This window comes from Malurus melanocephalus, unplaced genomic scaffold (genome assembly GCF_030028575.1).
Source record: "Malurus melanocephalus ecotype Western Australia unplaced genomic scaffold, MMel_1.1 scaffold_33, whole genome shotgun sequence".
Taxonomy (NCBI): Eukaryota; Metazoa; Chordata; class Aves; order Passeriformes; family Maluridae; genus Malurus; species Malurus melanocephalus.
Genome location: NW_026623265.1, coordinates 3,009,845 through 3,026,932, shown reverse-complemented (window position 1 = coordinate 3,026,932; position 17,088 = coordinate 3,009,845). Strand labels below are relative to the sequence as shown.

The following is a 17,088-nucleotide window of genomic DNA, read 5'->3' as shown; positions in this document are numbered from 1 at the left end:
ATTGTGGAAGGGAATCTATGCTGCATTATAGACCAAAGCAATAGAAATGGGCAGATAGTCTAAAAATGAATGACCAATCTGCAYACTGAAATGAATGTGTATAAATATTAATCACTTCAAATTATGCAGTGTTTGAATGTTTGTAAATAGTTTCCTTTATGTAACTTTATTTTTTGAATACTTACTATTGAATCCTTTATGCAGGCATTGAGCACCATGCTTGAAATACCAGGAGGCTGGGGGTAAGCTTTAAAGAAAATACAATCATACTAAAAGAGAAACTCCAAAAGTTTTATTAGGATTTCAACAGACATTGAAACAAAATATTGCATAATGATTGAAAACACAGTATTTTAAACAAAGTAGCAATGTGGTATCAAGTAAATGAAAGACTGGAACAGCTGTCAATATATGCTGTATGGAACATGTACCAGGAAAGAGATATGACATTTTTAAAATTCAAGGGCAAATGTGAACAAGTCACATTTTGATAGACTGACAATACACCAYAGATGTTTTACAAACTGCATAGCAGTGTAAAAAAAAAACATTTTATCCTAAGTTGACTGTRTTTCTGCATTTGAAGCAGTTTACAAGGCAGAGATGTTGTTTACAACATTGATATTTAATAGCTCTGGATTCTCATAAAAAATAAACTAACAACATAAAAGTCCGTATCTACATTTGAAAATAAAAGTGCATGTATTGAGAAATAGTGTTATTTCTTAAGAAGAGTACTTAAAAAGTTCATTTTAATAGATCAACAACTGATACTTTAGATGCAGTTCTGCACTGTGCTACAAGCGAGGTTCTAACACCAGTTCCTCTAACTGAGCATCCTCTTTTCCGTAAGCACCAAGACTCGTGCCTGCCTACTGTCCTTATCAGGCTTCTGGGGACTTAAAAGAATGCAGAGTACCAAAACCACCACATTGCTCACCAAAAAATATCAGTAACCCAAGACAGATGTTTTGAAGTAGATTTAGCAATAAATGCAAGCATTATCTCCTCAACATTCAGGATCCTTCCAGTCACACAACTACTTTTAAACACTGGAGAGCAGCAGCAAGGAGCCATTAGAGATAAAAGACAAGAACTGATGAAACTCTGTCTCCTGCCTTGTACTGAAGAATTTGTGGTTAATGAGCATTTCAATGCATTCAAAGAACCGGGCTGGGGGTGTAAAATTACTACCTAATACCCAGTTGGTATAGTCAGATCTGTACTTGAATTTAGATTCTCCTTCACAGATAACTGTGATAACAGCTAAGAATTACTGCAAATGTTGCCAACTTCTGTTGTGGGTTTACTCCTTTTTTCTCTTCAAACAAGAGAAGTTGTGGAATGAGAACATGTAGTTTGAAGCTCCAGGCAAAGCTTCTATTGGAGCTCTTATAATTTCAACTCATGGCACTGAAGAACTAGAATTTTTTTATCTGGGCACCTGTAGCACTCTGAATAGAAAAAAGGCAGTGAATGTTTAGCCAGATTGAATCCAGAACAGGAAATGCACAGATACCGAAGTTGTGAACTACAGCCAGACTAGCCATAAATAAGTGTCTGGTACAGAAATTAAGAGTAATAAATTTAGCCATTTTTGTAAACATCTCCTTCTTATTAATCTATCTTTTCCCCTATAATGGAAATACGTACTGTATTTCATTGTTCCAAGCTCTGGTCTGTTTCTGTTWTAGCTTTGTGGCACAGTTGCTAAGTGCAACAGGCTAGAGACACTGACAGTAATACAAACAAGTTGGAAAGCCAGTTCAAGTTATTACAGTTTTGCTATACCAGGCCATTTCTCATAGCATTTATTCTCTGTTCACAAATACATTGTAAGATCTTTTCTTATGGAAGACTGGAAGCAAATTTGAGATCTTGGTTTAAAAAATGTGGTTTAACGTAACATTTCTGATATGCCTTATGCAATTAACAAATCATGTCTCATCTTATGAAGATGATACATTTGCTATACATACCAGTAATTTAAAATGCTCCTTTAAAAAGCAGCATTTTTACAGACAAATTAACAGAAAAGAAGACAATACATCTCACAATACCATTGAACAAGTAAAGCCCTTTCATTAGCTGCATTATAAATTCATAACTGTTCATCACATACTTTGAATTTCTGACTGCTCAAGCAATTTAACCCTCAGCCAACTGCAGGACAAGGAAAAATTTTCTGAACATTTGAACATTCTGAACAATTAATATTATTGTAGGTGTGAGTAAAAACTAGTATTCCATAGTTTTAGCTCTAAAAGTTTTGCTCCCAGAAGTAAAACAACTGTTAAGAGTTCAGAAGAAAAGTAGCAATTGTTGACATGTCAAAACAAAATTGTATTAAAAATTAAGCTGCTGTAAATCTGAGTTCACTTAGATCATTCCTAAAAAACCTTTTTTTAAAAAAAGCTGATCCTAGATCACCTGTTAACTAGGAAGAGCAGTAGAACACTGATTTCACGAGAAAAGATGCGCTTAAAAGCYGAGTTTGAGACATCTATTATAAAGTTTTGGATTCTTCCTTATCTTTCACATATTTGGATTATAATTTGTTTAAAAAAACCCAAAACAGACCAAACACAGAAGGTACGGGATTTGGACAGGACTTTTCTCTCGCTACAGTTCAGGGYTTCCTATCCAAATGTGGATACTATTTATAGGCCATTTTTGAAGTGTTATCAGTCAACAGCAACATGGGCACCAGTGAATCAGAAAACACACCTTAGGATTTTGTTYTTAAATTATATAAGTTAGATAAAACTACCCTGTCCAGCAAGTTCCGAATTTTTCAAACGTTAAGGCAACTTTCATTACTTTCCAGCTAAACAGTATTATAAAAAATAAATGTCACTTCAAACCTTATATACACAGTGACAGAGTAGATTTAGCTAGAAAGTATCTTTAGTACATTAATAAAGTGTCTTGTAATATTACCGAGGTTATATCAGGTGCTTGAGTGTATGTGCAATTGGAGTGGCTGCAATACTTAAAGTACTGGTTTCAAAACAGAGCGCAGTGAACGTCCCTCCTTTGTGAGTTCTCGCGTTACACACATACATGGCAGCGGAACAGCCTCGTCTCTTCTTTCCACAGCATTGTAGCTACACTTCTTCAAGTGGTCAGCCATGCTCACGATGTCAGCAAACTTCCACTCATTCACAGTRCAGAAGGCTGTACTGAAGCGCCACACCTAGAAAATAAGCTGCACTTAGGCTCACAATGTTTTAAGATGCCAGAACTCAGAGCAGGAAATTACATGCTTATGCTATAAAACTTTCTGGTAAGGCTGTCTGTAAATCATAGTAAAAAATCACCATAACAAAAATACACTATACAGAATTTAACATTGKCAGTCCCAGGCTGATTCAGACTCCGAGACAACTCTAACACTGGGAAGAAACAAAGGCAATATTTTTTGTGTCTACAAAATAGATACAATCAGAARTCAAATACAAGGTATTGTAAGACCAGTCACAACAATTTGTTCCTCATTAACTTCTGCCATTCCACATGAGTGCTGCAAATACTCTGCACTTTGGAGTGGGGAGAATGGTAAAAACTGCACCAAGGTCATCTAAAGGTTTTTAATTATTTCAATATTTAAGGCACTCARTACCAAGGCAATATATAGGATCTCAACAGATTAGAAAAAACAAATCTGTCAACACTATACAGACAAGAATAGCAAACTTTGCAGGCAACTTCCCCACTTCTAAAGATATTGAACTTAAAGCAGACAATGAAGTAATTTTTTTACATTTCAAAATAAGGGAAAAAACAGAAGTTAATTTACTTACATCCAGCAAAAACTGGGCAGATTCTACTTCAAATTCTACTTCTGCAAGTGTGGGGAASACTGAGACAACCTACAGCAATTTTCACCTTTTCTATACAATAATCTCTTTCTTGAAGGGTTATTATATCAAAATCCAGTAGTAACAGACATGATATTAAGAGAAAAAGCAGAGATGGGACAAATTTAATATTTCCCCTTTCGCCTTCAAAATAAAAAAAAAAACCACTTACCTTTTCTTTTACCTGCCAAGAACTTCCTTCTGGGTACTTTCTCTTCTCCCAAAGCAGTATCACCATTCCACGTGCTTGAAGCAAGCTTCCACACACATCTCTCATTAAACGTGACACTCTTGAAAGCTGACATAAACTAAAGCCATCTAGAAAACTAGCAATGTGCTGCAGCACCTCAAAAGGTAGACTACTCAGATGGTCATTGCGCAGTCCAATTAAGCAGCTTTTTGCTGGTTCTACTAATACTGTGGATATACAAGGCTGAACTCCAAATGACCGTAAGTGGCGGTCATGAATAATTTTTGCCCCCTGTGTTGAAGGGCAAAACCTTCGTTGAGAATATGTACACCCATAATATGCCAAAGGACACCTCTGCTCCATCCAGCCATTAAGGCCAGCATGAATGTCTCCATGCACATTCTTAAAATGTGATGAAAATTCATTCCTTCTAAACAACTGTCCACAAACAAATGTAAACATTGAACGCTGTTTYGTTTGGTATCTAGCCACATATTCCAATACCAAATCCAATCCAAGGGTCTGGAAYGGACTTGGATTTGAGAGCTGTGGGTTGGCATGATCACATGCAGAAGCTGAAGCTATTTCCCCCACCATYGTATTTGTGGCCAATATAGCAGATGGGAGAGAAAATGTTTGGGTCCCAAAGTCAACGTGATACACATCGACAGCGCGACTTTCTGATATCCCCCTACCTCCGGGAGAGTCTCCTAGGCAAAACAACAGAGCTGCGGTGATTAGATCAATTCCCTGAAGACCCATAGGATCTTCTGTTATCTCCAAATCTGATGTATCAACAGCTTTGTCTTCTTTTGGTGTTGACCAATAATGGTTAACAAGGAATCTGTATGATCGATGCCGTAAAAGTGAAAATGCATCTATGTTTCTCAATCTTTCTTGCTCCACTTGTCTCTCTAACAATTCCTCTTCGTTAGCATTATGGGGAAGTAGTACATGATTAACACTGCCATTAACTAAGTGATCAGATGATACCATTTCAACTTGTGCTGTTACAGGGAAGGAGCTGCAAGACTGTAATGCTTCATCATCATGAGATGCAGTACGTTCACCATTTGCTACACTGGATGGTTTTGAATTAGATACACCAAGATCTTCACTCTGGTCCAACACCTTTGMACATTCATTTTCTACATGAAAGCCATTACACAAAGGTGAGGAGTTATTGAGGTTCAGATTTAAGTCATGATTTTGCACTACATCATAACACATATCACTTGAACCATTTTGCTCCATTTGTGGATTTTGACTCAGGCTATCAATGTTAATTCCCCCAACTGCTCCTACATTATCTTCATCTGGATTTTCAGAGTCAGACTTTTTATCCTGAATAATGCCACTAGAAGCTTGTTCTCTYATCTTGGGATCTTCTTTCATTTCATGTGGTGAAATGGAGAGGTTTGAACTTAACATGCCAATGTCTCTTGTAGCAGTGTTCAGGATATCCAGAGCAGCAGCTAAACTCCTTGTTGTTTCTACAGTAGCTTGATAAAGTGCACCATAGGACTCTTCATCTACAGGCATCAAACCATTTGTATGCACTGTATCAGGGGCATTTGATTTGACAGAGGTTTGCTCTCTGGATTCTGGTATTTGATCACCTGTTTTTGACATCATAGTTGCTACTTTAAGTGATTCTAATAACATGCGCTGGTCTTGAAGAGCTAAAGCCATATCTAGCTGCTCCACTTCATCAACATCTTTACTTAGGTTTTCATAAGATTTTCTGTCAGCATAACTGACTGGCCATCTATTCCACTCCATGGTACAACATACCACACTTGCAGGACAAACTTCTAGATGATCAGCAATTTTATTTCGGGCTACTATGAAGGGACATCCAAAGCCACTATTCAAACAAGGCACTCTTTCAAGTGGACATAACATGCGATGTTCCTCAGCTTTACATGAGTGAAAAACTGCTCCACAAACCAAGGGGCAGCCAATCAAATCACAGGAAATGCCCGGCTCTGGTCTGGTCATACAACGACGGCTGACACAGTTCACACARTGTACGTGTTGCTGATGTTCCTCCATGACTGTAAATCCAATTCTGAGTAAAGAGAAAGGAGACAACAGCATAGAATATTAACTCAATGTTGTTAATACTTACTAGCTACTATTTGCAGTTTTGCATCCTTGGTTAGTAAACATTTTAAGGAAACAAGTACGTAACATCTTATTTCAAAGAAATGGTGCTTAAAAGTTCATCTGAAAATTAAAAACACACATTTGAATCAGAGCCTAGGACATAGTCTATGCATTTATTTACCAAGTCTAATATATGCAGCTTAACTAAAAATGTTGCATWATCCCTCACTCTGGAATAGCCCATTTTCCGTGCCCATTGCAAATAGATGAAAAACAAAGCATGACCTTTGACTATACATCCTACTACCTAAAATCATAAATGACAAAATTGCACAGAGTACAGAGACAAAATAAAGGAAGGCAGATTCATGCTCATGTCCAATTTTCTAAACTAAACAGAGGCAACCAATTCCCCTAGGTTGTCTGCTATACCACCCAAGCTGCTGACAACTTATTCCTGCAGTTCTGTTTCAGGTAATCTGCAGCCTTCATCAAGTATCTCAATTCCCTGTCATGTCCCATTCTGTCCCAACTCCATGCTTCTGACAGACTGCAGTCCTTGACAACAGCTCTTCATTCTTTTTGTTCAACTATAATCTATAATCCATAACCCCTTCCTTTATTTTCTACAGTACTTCTACAAGTCAAGCAATTATACTACATAATTACACTACACATTAGGTAAGCCTTTTCATTTCACTGAACACATTTACATAAAACTTTAGTAGCCAATATGGTCCTATCTATATGTCCAGTTCAACCCACAAAAGTAATTTTTTAATGCACCCTATGGCCACCCTGATTACATTACCAGCAGTTCCAAGTGTAAGGATATCAACAACTCTACATAACAAGGCCAAACAGCAATAAAAATCAAAATACATCCATGGAACAATCTATAACAACACATTGACACAGACAAGAGATTCTATTCTTTATTGTGGCATGGAAAAATAAAGTATAGGGGAAAAAATAATTAACTTTGTGTCTTTGGATCGTACTTTGAGAAACTCTGGAATTACTCTCTAGCTAGAGCGCAGGCCCACAGAAACTACCAAGCTCTCCYCTATGCTCTTACAAACTCCTTCTCAGAAGTAATACCAGTAGGGATTAAAGTTCAGAGGTATCAGAGAATGACTTGCACAGAGCCAAGTGTCAAAAATGCTGTTTCAAAAATATATTGCTCAGTTCCACCTTTTCCTTACTTCCCACCCTCTAGCAATTTTCTTGAGAAATAAAATGCTCAAAGAATTTAAGATTAATAAAAATGCTTCTTTAGTCTGCTAACAATTGCTCTCATACATTGTCTTTAGACTGAACAYTTCAGTTTTAATGCATTAAACCTTCTCAAAAAATTACACCAAACTACAAAAATAAAACTGCTAGTATTATTCCTCCTGTCAAGCCGAAGGGAAAAGGAAATAAAAGTGCCTTTTAGACACTCCACTTTAAATAATKTAAAGCATTTAAATAGAAATCTATGTAACACTTCACTCACTTGTATTCTTTTATAACGCTTTGAAATTCATGCCAACTTTAAGTAGCAATCAGTTCTCATCCCCCCAGTCATCGTAATTTGGATAACTTAAATATTTTAACCACCCACTCTCCTGAACACTTTAACAAAAAAGCATATGTGCTACACTTAACAGGCAAAACACAGCTGAATTTCCCCCACCATACCTTAGCATTTATATGCTGAGTAACAGTAAGTTTTAAATAAATTGTCAAGTGTATCAGTCACTGGACTCAGTGACTGACTTGCTCAACATTTTTGTAAACCTCTCTGGCACACAACCTGCTTTCAACTTGCAAATTAAGTCAGATAGCATCTACTACAAAGAGATGAAAAATGTTCAGTAAAGAATGAAAAATTATTTGACTTCTCTGAAGATATTTTTAGTTGTTCCAGCAAAGCCCTCTCTGAGTAATTCTTGCCAAATACCACAGTCTGTTGCTAGACCAAAAAAAATCTCAGAAATTTCCATCAATACTGAAACCAAACTAGTTCTCCTCAAGTCAACAGGTRAGCAGAGATCAAAAGAAAGCTCTCAGGTTGTGTGCACCTTAAAGTGCATAAGACAAAATGGAAATAGCACTGAAGTAGACAACTGCTAGTTTTTAATGCCAAGGCCTTTAGAGAGCCCAGCCCCTGCTTCATCCATCTAAACTGAGTCCTGCTCCCATAAAGCAACAGCCTGCTCACTTCARGTTGGCCAGAAGTGGGCCACTTGGAGAGCAGCATGCAGCAGTGTTAGAGGCAGGAGTGCCTATGACTCTCTTAAGATGGGATCTGTGTTGCGAACTGGGTTCAGCTGCAGAAGCTGCACCAGCCAGTGAGGCTAACCGATGACCTCTGCCTCACTGCGGGAGTTAGGGATGCTCTCGCCCTATTGAGCGGCTTCACTGTCCGCTTGACAGTATCGCAGGTGAAAAGACGGCACTYGCACCATGGACTGCCAGCGACCCTTACCCACGGGGTGGAAAAGCTGGGTAACATCTGACAGCAGCCTGAGGGGTAGTGCTGTCAAGATTTAGAGGATGCCCACAGGAGCAGAATTATTCCTCTATCGCAGTGAGGGCAGGCCTGGGTTGCCCTCCRTGAGCTGCCACCGCACAGCTCTATGCTGGGCACAACCCGGGCATGTAGAGTGGGAGAGACACACATCCATACCAGACCCTCATGGATGGCTGTAGCCCATTCCATACCAATTGTGACACTTGGACTTCAGTGGGAATTTCACATCAGCGCCATCATATCMTGTCAAGATGTGTCCTATGACAGCAATATGGGCCAAAATTTTGAGCAAAGTGGACAAGTTACATTYACCTACCTCAGAAAGGGTACATATGTTGATTATGTTTGAAAATTAACACCCACTGCTAAGCCAGCACCATACTACTGCTTCCAGGCAAAAGCTGGCCCACATGCAGCAGTTCAGAACACAGTCAAACTGAGCTYGTGTTTGCCTGCACCATTTCTGTAGACATACCCTAAATTAGTCAACCATCATAAAATGCTATCTTTAAATAGCCTGAGCTTAYACAGAATATTCTATTAAGACATCCCCCTCCCCAGCACACTATCGTGGTCTTTACAAGTCAGATTGTGAAACCTGAGTTGCACAATGATAATGGCTTTTCTCAGYGTCCTGAACCCCTTTCACACAAAAGCTAACATTCATCAAAACTTAATTATTTCATATAAACAAATAACATTTCAAAGTAAAAAGAAAACTAAATGTGTTGWAAACATCAAATATCATTATCAGGCAGTGTATGAAAGCCAAAGCCAACACTAAAATACCAAATCTTCTCAATAGCTAGAGGCCAATTTGTTCTATAATGGATGCTTCAGGTTGTTTTTATCAAGAAACAGTTGTGCACAAAATCAATTAAATAGCTGAAGTAACTTATTCTCACAATTTCTATAAACAAGAATTTCACTGGTCACCAAGAAGCTTGTTGTTAGTTGCCATTTATCTTAAAATTCAAATCCGTTGGCTCATTACCTATCAACATAATTTAAAATATATTCAAACAGCAGTAGACTATCAGCAGAACATTCACTAAAGTTCTATGTTCTGCTTACAAGCCTTAACTCCTCAGCACCTGCTGCAAAATTGTAATTTAGTCAGAATGTTACATTTTATTTATGGGTTAATACAAAATCTCTTTAAATATATTAAATATCCTTTTATGCATGTTTACTTTTAATACTTGAGCTTCAAAGTCAACAGCTGTTTCAGACAGTCATGAGTTCCTRGACTGCTTGAACTACTGAAGGCTTCTGGTATAATTTAATTATTAAATGGAAAATTAAGTCCAAAGGGGAAAAAAATGACCCTGTGAAACTGGTGAAATAAATGGATAAGACCTCAAGAATTAGCACACTGATTAATCAGCAAATGGCCATGACTCACTCTATTTTGTAAGCTAACTTTGTAAACCGCAGAACTTAGCACCTCTTTTATTCAGAGATTAAGAGCATCCACATATGAGTAATTTCCCATTAAAGAACCATAACCAATCTATCATTATACTATACTGAGAACAAGAACCACCCTCTTCCCAAATATTGCCTTGTAAGGAAAAAAAACCTGTTGAGTAAAGGGGAGATAAAGAAAATTCTCGCTGGAGGTAACGAAGTCCTTTCACTTCCTCTAATACAGCATACTGAAAAGGCTAACAGAGTCATTGCTGACCTAAAGAAAAATACCTATCATTAAAGCACATACCAATAATATTTACAGTGTTTATATCCCACTGTGTTCCTTGTCACAACATGGTCAGAYGACAGGGCCAGATCGATGACTATAGCAAGAACGAACAGCTGTCCTTTTCTAATAGTGTAGTGTCAGCATCRGCCTTAGTTCTTCAGTTGTGTGCTTAAGTATACACACTTGACTRTTACTAGCAGAGAAACCTAAAAATACATCCCGTTCCAGTGAGGTGACCACTGCTCTCAGAATTTGTGCAATCACTTGGTGTTATTATATATACTATACAGTCAGCTGACCAAATCAGCCAGAACATGCTTTGAAAAGCTGTCATAATTAAAAGGATTAAAATTCCAGCTGCTACAGCCACATGATTTCCAGTTGCTGTTGTAACACAAACATTAAAATAATGTAATAAGGGTTTCAGACACACACAATGCTTCAGCGGCAAGTGAGAGCTCTCACTTTCTTTTATACCACAAAAACTGTACTTAGTATTATCAAACCCAAAGCCTGCTTGCCCATTCCCTCCTAYATGAATTCTTTGGGGCCAATAAGGGAGGAAATCACAACAACMATTACTGCTGTTGGAGCCATCCAATACTCAGCCACCTTTTATTCACCAAACCTATAAAGCTCAACTACTTTTGAGACTCCTCTATCAAACTCAACTGAATAGGCCAACAGGTTCCTAAATTACTGGTTCAAGGAAGTAGAAAACTAGACACACAAGCTATACTACAGGTTTAAACTCCCAGGAGCATCCAAATCTACCCACAAGCAAATGCATGCAAACCATACTAAAAAATTCCTTTTTGTTTTGGACACCGTGGAAGAGACTGCTGTATTTCTCAATCTTCCATCTTTTACCCAGATTTATGTCAGGGCTTCTCTTTCAGATGCCAAACTTAATTCTCAACCTTACAAGATACTACCACTTCTGTCRTGGGTTTAAACCTGATTTTTCCCAATCCGAGTCACGGCACCAAAAATGTCGTGGTTTGGACTGTGCTGAAAGCCAAAAGCACCACACCAGGACGTTCTCTCCCTTCCCCCCACCGGAGAGGCAGAAGGGAGAGTAAAAGCCCAATTAACACAAAAATTTATGGCTTTCAGATAACATAACATAATTGAGAGAAAGATATGTATATGCTCCAGAGAATGGTCAGGCAGGCTGAATAACTTAAGTTGCAAAAWAAAWTAWAAAAAAAAAAAAAAAAAAACCTACCCACCATGCAAACCCACCAGACCAAAAGAAATCTTTAACTACAGCAGAAGTTGAGAGCATTAGAATTATCAGGAAGTGCAACATTATGCCAATCTTATAAAGAAGACTTTCACGTGTCTGCCCCTGCTCCAAATAACCTTTCTTTCTAGCCGCAAGCCATCTTCCTACCATGCAGAGAATTTGATGAGATTATTCCCTCCCAAATCATTGTAGCAAAAAAAAAAATAGAATTCAAGGGGAGAAAGACCCAAAGTAAATCACTGCTTTGACTGAAGTGGACCCTCCACTGATGTCCTAGTGCTGGCTTTGTTACATTTTAGAATAGAAGCTCTGATGAAATGACRGAACACTTTCTTTTACCCCTGTTAAACGCAGTAAAAAGAGTGTTAGAAATCAAAAGCAAAACTATTAGGTTTTTCTTTAGAGTACTTTTGTGACAGATCTGCCATGCATTCTTGACTCCTTGACACATTCCCCAGAGAAGAAACCCAAAGACCTCAATGTGCCTTTGGCCACACACTGACACAGGACAACCACACGAGAACAGCTAGACTTAATGCATGGCTCAGGCACAAAAGCACTCTACCTGTGGAGATGTTGACAGGGCAGAATCAGCTAGASAGCCAGTAGATTTCATGTGTAAAGCACTTCTGAACTTGAACACAGTGTGACTCCTCGATTGYTGCAGATTCTGCAAGAAATGAGATCAGAAGTAAGGTTTCATTTCAGGTGTAGACATTGCTTTCCATAAGTACAATCCCCTGAAAAGGTCATGAGCTTATACCATCTGGAGCTACAAACACTGAAATTTTTTGTAGCTTTTATGGGAACATAAACAAGTTTTTAATGGACTTCCCAAGCACAACCTAAGTTGTGTTAGTTTAGCTTATTGCTAGCTRTTAGTCACACTGGATGGTAACCTAATTATATTAAAGGCTGTAAGAGATTATTAAAAGTTATTATTCTGACCTACTGCACTTAATTCACTGCTCTGACCAGTTCAGGAAGAAAAACAAACTTGAATGAAGGATTGCAAGAGCTGGAGAACTAAAAGAAAGAAAGTTTGATCTTTTACAAACTACGTTTTAGTCTAGTTAAAATTTGTCCATCTTCAGTCTTCATACAGGGGAACTTCTTAAGTGGTTGCTTACTACCAAAAAGATTTTTAAAGTAACAAGATTCTTCTTCCATGCTTTTATGCCAAAGGATTATCACTAAAACCGAGTTGATATGTCCAAAGGAACAATTCTTATCCAATTCACAAATCTCCCAGAAAAGCAGAAAAAAATAAGCCATTTCTCAGGAACCAGAAACAGAACTACTGGAAAAAATAATGCATTCTGTATTACAGTAGGTAATTTTAACCACCCAAAAGAAACCAAAAATAAATCCTTCTTACATAATATTTTAATTCATACATGCTGCTGCTGAAGAACTTCTGACCTCTGCATAGTTACAGAAATCAGGCCGAACATCTCATTAATGTACTGTTTCTGTTCTTAGCATGCAAGTTTAACCAGGTCCCATGGCAAAATGAGAAAACAACTTTAAAGTAAATAGACTATGAAAGCAACTTCTCTCCAACATTCCACACTGAACTGCAATGTCATGTATTCTGTACATAYAGTTATTTTTTCTGTTAAAAATACACCCTTGTAAGTGGACAGGACAATGGCCTGATTAATATACAGCGAAACAGACTACACAAAAAATTTTAACAGACATCCCCACACAGATACCTCAGCAGATTACAGTGAAGTAGAAATTATGGGAGCTTGTCCCAAGATATTTTGAAATATTAGAAGCAAAAGAAGAAGATTATAAGAGAGACAGTTTTAACAGCTTTAACCTAGTCTGTTTTCAGGTGTTCCCTTTCTTATCAAATGAGAGACACTTTTCCCAACAACTGTTAGGCTTTTCCCCCTTCCAAGCTGCTTGGTTGGGGGGAACAGCCAACAAAACAGTAACAAAACCAGACAGTTTTAAATAAAACTATTATCTAAACAAAACTTCATGTATCTCAAATAATTGAAGACAGAAAGCTGGGAAAATATCTCGTAGTGAGTGTGTTATACCAGCTCTTTCAATATGTTTCTAACAGAAATGAAGAACTGGAAAACAAACATGACTTCAAGTTTGTGCAGGGTTTTAGGATATAAGATGMTTCATCAATTTGTTATCTCTAATATAATTTAGACTGCCTTTTCCAAATGTCAACAGGCTTGATGCTATTTCTTTTTCCCCAAAGACTCCTGCTGAACAATCCTATCCAACACATTCCTTATCTGGTGACAATAGTGACTCAGCCAAAACAAGGTTTTGTAAGAGCATTAAAGCTTTGCCAATAAAGCATACTCCTATAAAGATTTTTTTTGCAATGAATCTGTCACACCACAAATAGGACTTCTGGAAATGTATAGTTTCTACTAGAGATGTTTCTAAATAGACAAATGGTCTGAACTTAAACAAAACACCAYCCATCTTCCAGCATCTCTGCAACCAGAGTCTGAACCAGCTATCACAATTAGCCTGAACCACTACCAAAAGTTTTATGTGAGCAGCTGTAACTACACCACTTAGAAATTTACCTCACTATGCCTCTGAATCTCAAGCCTTAAGTGTAGACTTATTTTTTCACTATGATTTCACATTAAGAGCTTAGATCAATGTTGGGACATTTGGTAAGAAATAGGACACTCTACTCAGTTAGATGTTCTGTTGACTGTAGGGGTTCACAGGGTACTGTAGCTTCATACAGCATTAACAGATTACTATAAAATTATAACAAGACATCAAGTGTCACATCAGAAATTACTAAAAACAGTAGCTTGCCAAGGAAGTCAGAATCTAGGGCTCCCCTGCCGCTTTAACTCTCTTTGCCTGTTTCAGACCAGTTGATACTGCAAGACTTTTCAGTCTTTTTCCTTCATCCCATATTGAGACAGTGTGCAGACACTTGGGACAGCTCACACAGATTTCTCTATAACTATCAATAATGTAAATACTCGTTTCTTTGTTCAGGAATACCTACCACCCTTCATCTAATCTAACAATCTAACCATCTTACCAACAGATATATTATCTTTTTTCTTATTATGTAATAAGGAAACTGAAGGGAAATTGCCACCAGTACAATGATGACTATATGACTCCCTGCTCTCATCTCTATACCACTGGATCTCATTGCCAGAGACAAAYGCATTTGCCTCCTTTGAGACAGAGCTCACCAAAGATATAGGTCTATGAATATAAGGGAAATTTTGTAACTTTTAGTTCAATTCGACTGGAAGCAAAACACAGGTTTCTTACACACAGGTTTCTTTCTGAAATCTGCAGCAGCTACAGGAACTCGCTTGAAGACTAATAACCATATCCTTTCTTCTTCACAAAGTTGTAGACTACACCCTCTGTTGTAGRCACTCTTTATAACCTAAAAACCTGGCTGTCCAAAACCATTCAGAAATCTTATCCAGAAAGTTTCCAACCAGATACTGTTTGTTAAACTCARCACTTATTTTGCCCATTAGACCTCTAACATCAAAGTAGGAGGCAAGAGAAATATAACCCAAATTTAAGAAGATAATTGAGTAAATGCAGAATTTAGTGCAAAAGAAAGAATGTTTGGGCAGCAGAGTAAAAARAGCTTTTGCATAGCTTTTGCCCATTCTGTTCTCTAACACCTTCTAACTTTGGAAGAAAATAAGGCAAGAGACTCMAAAAAAGTCTCAGGCTGCAATTCACCCTCTTTAATATATTTCTTCTCTCCCTGAAACTTGACCATTATGGAGAATATACACACAGATATTTACATGCATACAGAGTGGAAATTAGAGTAAAGCTGCCAGCGCATTTTTCAGTATTCCAGGTATTTAGCTTGCTTACTAAGCAAAGTTCTAATATTTTTTGCGCTTCTGGGAGAGGAGTGCAGAGGGGAAAACAATCAATAAATGTAACTAACATCCTCATCAAAYGGGGTGCATGAACCTTAACCCCCCAAATCACAGCACACGTCAAGGTGTATCGCATCAGTGTGCAGCAGAAGGCAGCAGGTGTCCAGGTACATCAAGTACTCCACACCAATTCTAGAGAAAGCAAAGGAGATATCTTGCCTTAAGTASTAGCACGAGCAAGGTGAGGCTTTTACTTCAGGGGCACAGACCTGGGTTTCGACTAGTATGCTAACAAACACTTATTCTGGCATATTAACAACATAATCAGCAAAAGGGAAACAAGGATTATGAAAAGCTCCTCAGCCAAATCCGAGTAGAGCTTTACAGAACAAAAGAAAGCCACCTCTRTAGCCCAGGGGTTATTTCCCTTAAGAATTCTGAAGACCTGCTGCAAACAACAGCACCGCTAGAACTTTTGGAAGTGAGGCCACACAACTGTTCCAACGCGCGAGCCGTTCAACAAGCTGCTGTCATCTCCCTGTGTGCTTCTGATTGCCGACCGTGGGGTTACAAGAGTACAACCACACAACCCTCTTTACCTCCATRAAAGAGGGAAACAAAGGCTCCACCGCACGTCAAAAAAGAGCCATTAAAAAAATCCCAAAAACTGAGAAGAGATAAACCACCACCTCTTGCATGGTTTGAGCATATCTACTCGAAATAACACAAACACGGGGGATCAGAGAAGGATTTCAGCAATACCTCTGGATTATTTACTCTCTTSCCCCTCCTTTCACTCAGAAAGGTGACTCTCCGACTGCGGTCTCCACAGCACCAGGCAGACCCCGGCCCTATGCCCTTGGCACGTGCTATCGCGACACGCCGACAGCGCTGGCAGCACGGCGGGTTCACAGGAAGCGGCCGCGGCAGAGCTCGGTCCGCCGCCGCCACCCGTGGGCCCGGCGCGGGGGCGGGGCGGCAGCGGCCACCCTACATGGCCGGCACACACCCGGCGCTCCGGGCCCCGCGGGGCGGGCGAGGAGAAGGCGACGCCGGCGGAGCCGCACACGGAGTCTCCCGCGGCCTCTCACAGCCCAGACCTGTCAGGGTCGGCGCGGGGCAGACGCCCCCGGGCGCTGGGGCCCCTGCCGGGCCGCCATTTGTTTACCGTCCGGCTGCCGGGCAGCGGGCGCGGCCCCAGGCGGGACGCAGGGCCCGGCTCTCCCCGCCGGTCGCGGACAGCAACGGCGGCTCACCCGTCCCCGTCGCTCCCCAGGCAAGCAGGCAGGAAGGCGCGGGAACCTGCGCTGCACCTCGCCCTTTTCCCCCGCCGGACTCCAGCCGCCGGCACCGCGCTCGGTCCGCTTCTCTTCTCTTCGCTTCGCTTCGCTCCGCCTCTCCCGGCCCAGCTTCGCCGCCCGCGGGGTTCCCGGCGCGGCCCCGCTCCAGCCGCGCCCCCGCCGGTCGCGCGCGCGCGTGCCACAGGCAGGGCCAGCGAGCGCGCGGGGCGGGGCGGGGCCGCCGGGGGGCGGGGCCGGGGGCTGGGAGTGCGCGCGCGCCGGGGCGGCCCCTCTTTCCCCCTCGCGGAGGG

The 17,088-nt window shown here is 39.9% G+C and overlaps 1 protein-coding gene across 4 annotated transcripts; it reads right to left on the bottom strand.

Moving 5' to 3' along the window:
- Positions 1-270: 270 nt before the first annotated feature.
- FBXO30 (F-box protein 30) lies at positions 271-16,938 on the bottom strand. 4 transcript variants are annotated; one of them, XM_057364012.1, is made up of 4 exons: positions 16,754-16,937; positions 12,194-12,298; positions 4,033-6,121; positions 271-3,196 (listed from the first exon to the last, which is right to left on the bottom strand). In XM_057364012.1, exons 3-4 carry the CDS (start codon positions 6,103-6,105, stop codon positions 2,993-2,995), a joined length of 2,277 nt encoding a protein of 758 aa, XP_057219995.1. In that variant the 5' UTR covers positions 6,106-6,121; positions 12,194-12,298; positions 16,754-16,937; the 3' UTR covers positions 271-2,992. The 4 variants fall into 4 exon arrangements, with proteins under 4 accessions (XP_057219995.1, XP_057219996.1, XP_057219997.1 ...); XM_057364013.1 differs by lacking the exon at positions 16,754-16,937 and adding an exon at positions 16,260-16,470; XM_057364014.1 differs by lacking the exon at positions 12,194-12,298 and having other exon boundaries at positions 16,754-16,938.
- Between the last annotated feature and the right edge of the window lie 150 nt (positions 16,939-17,088).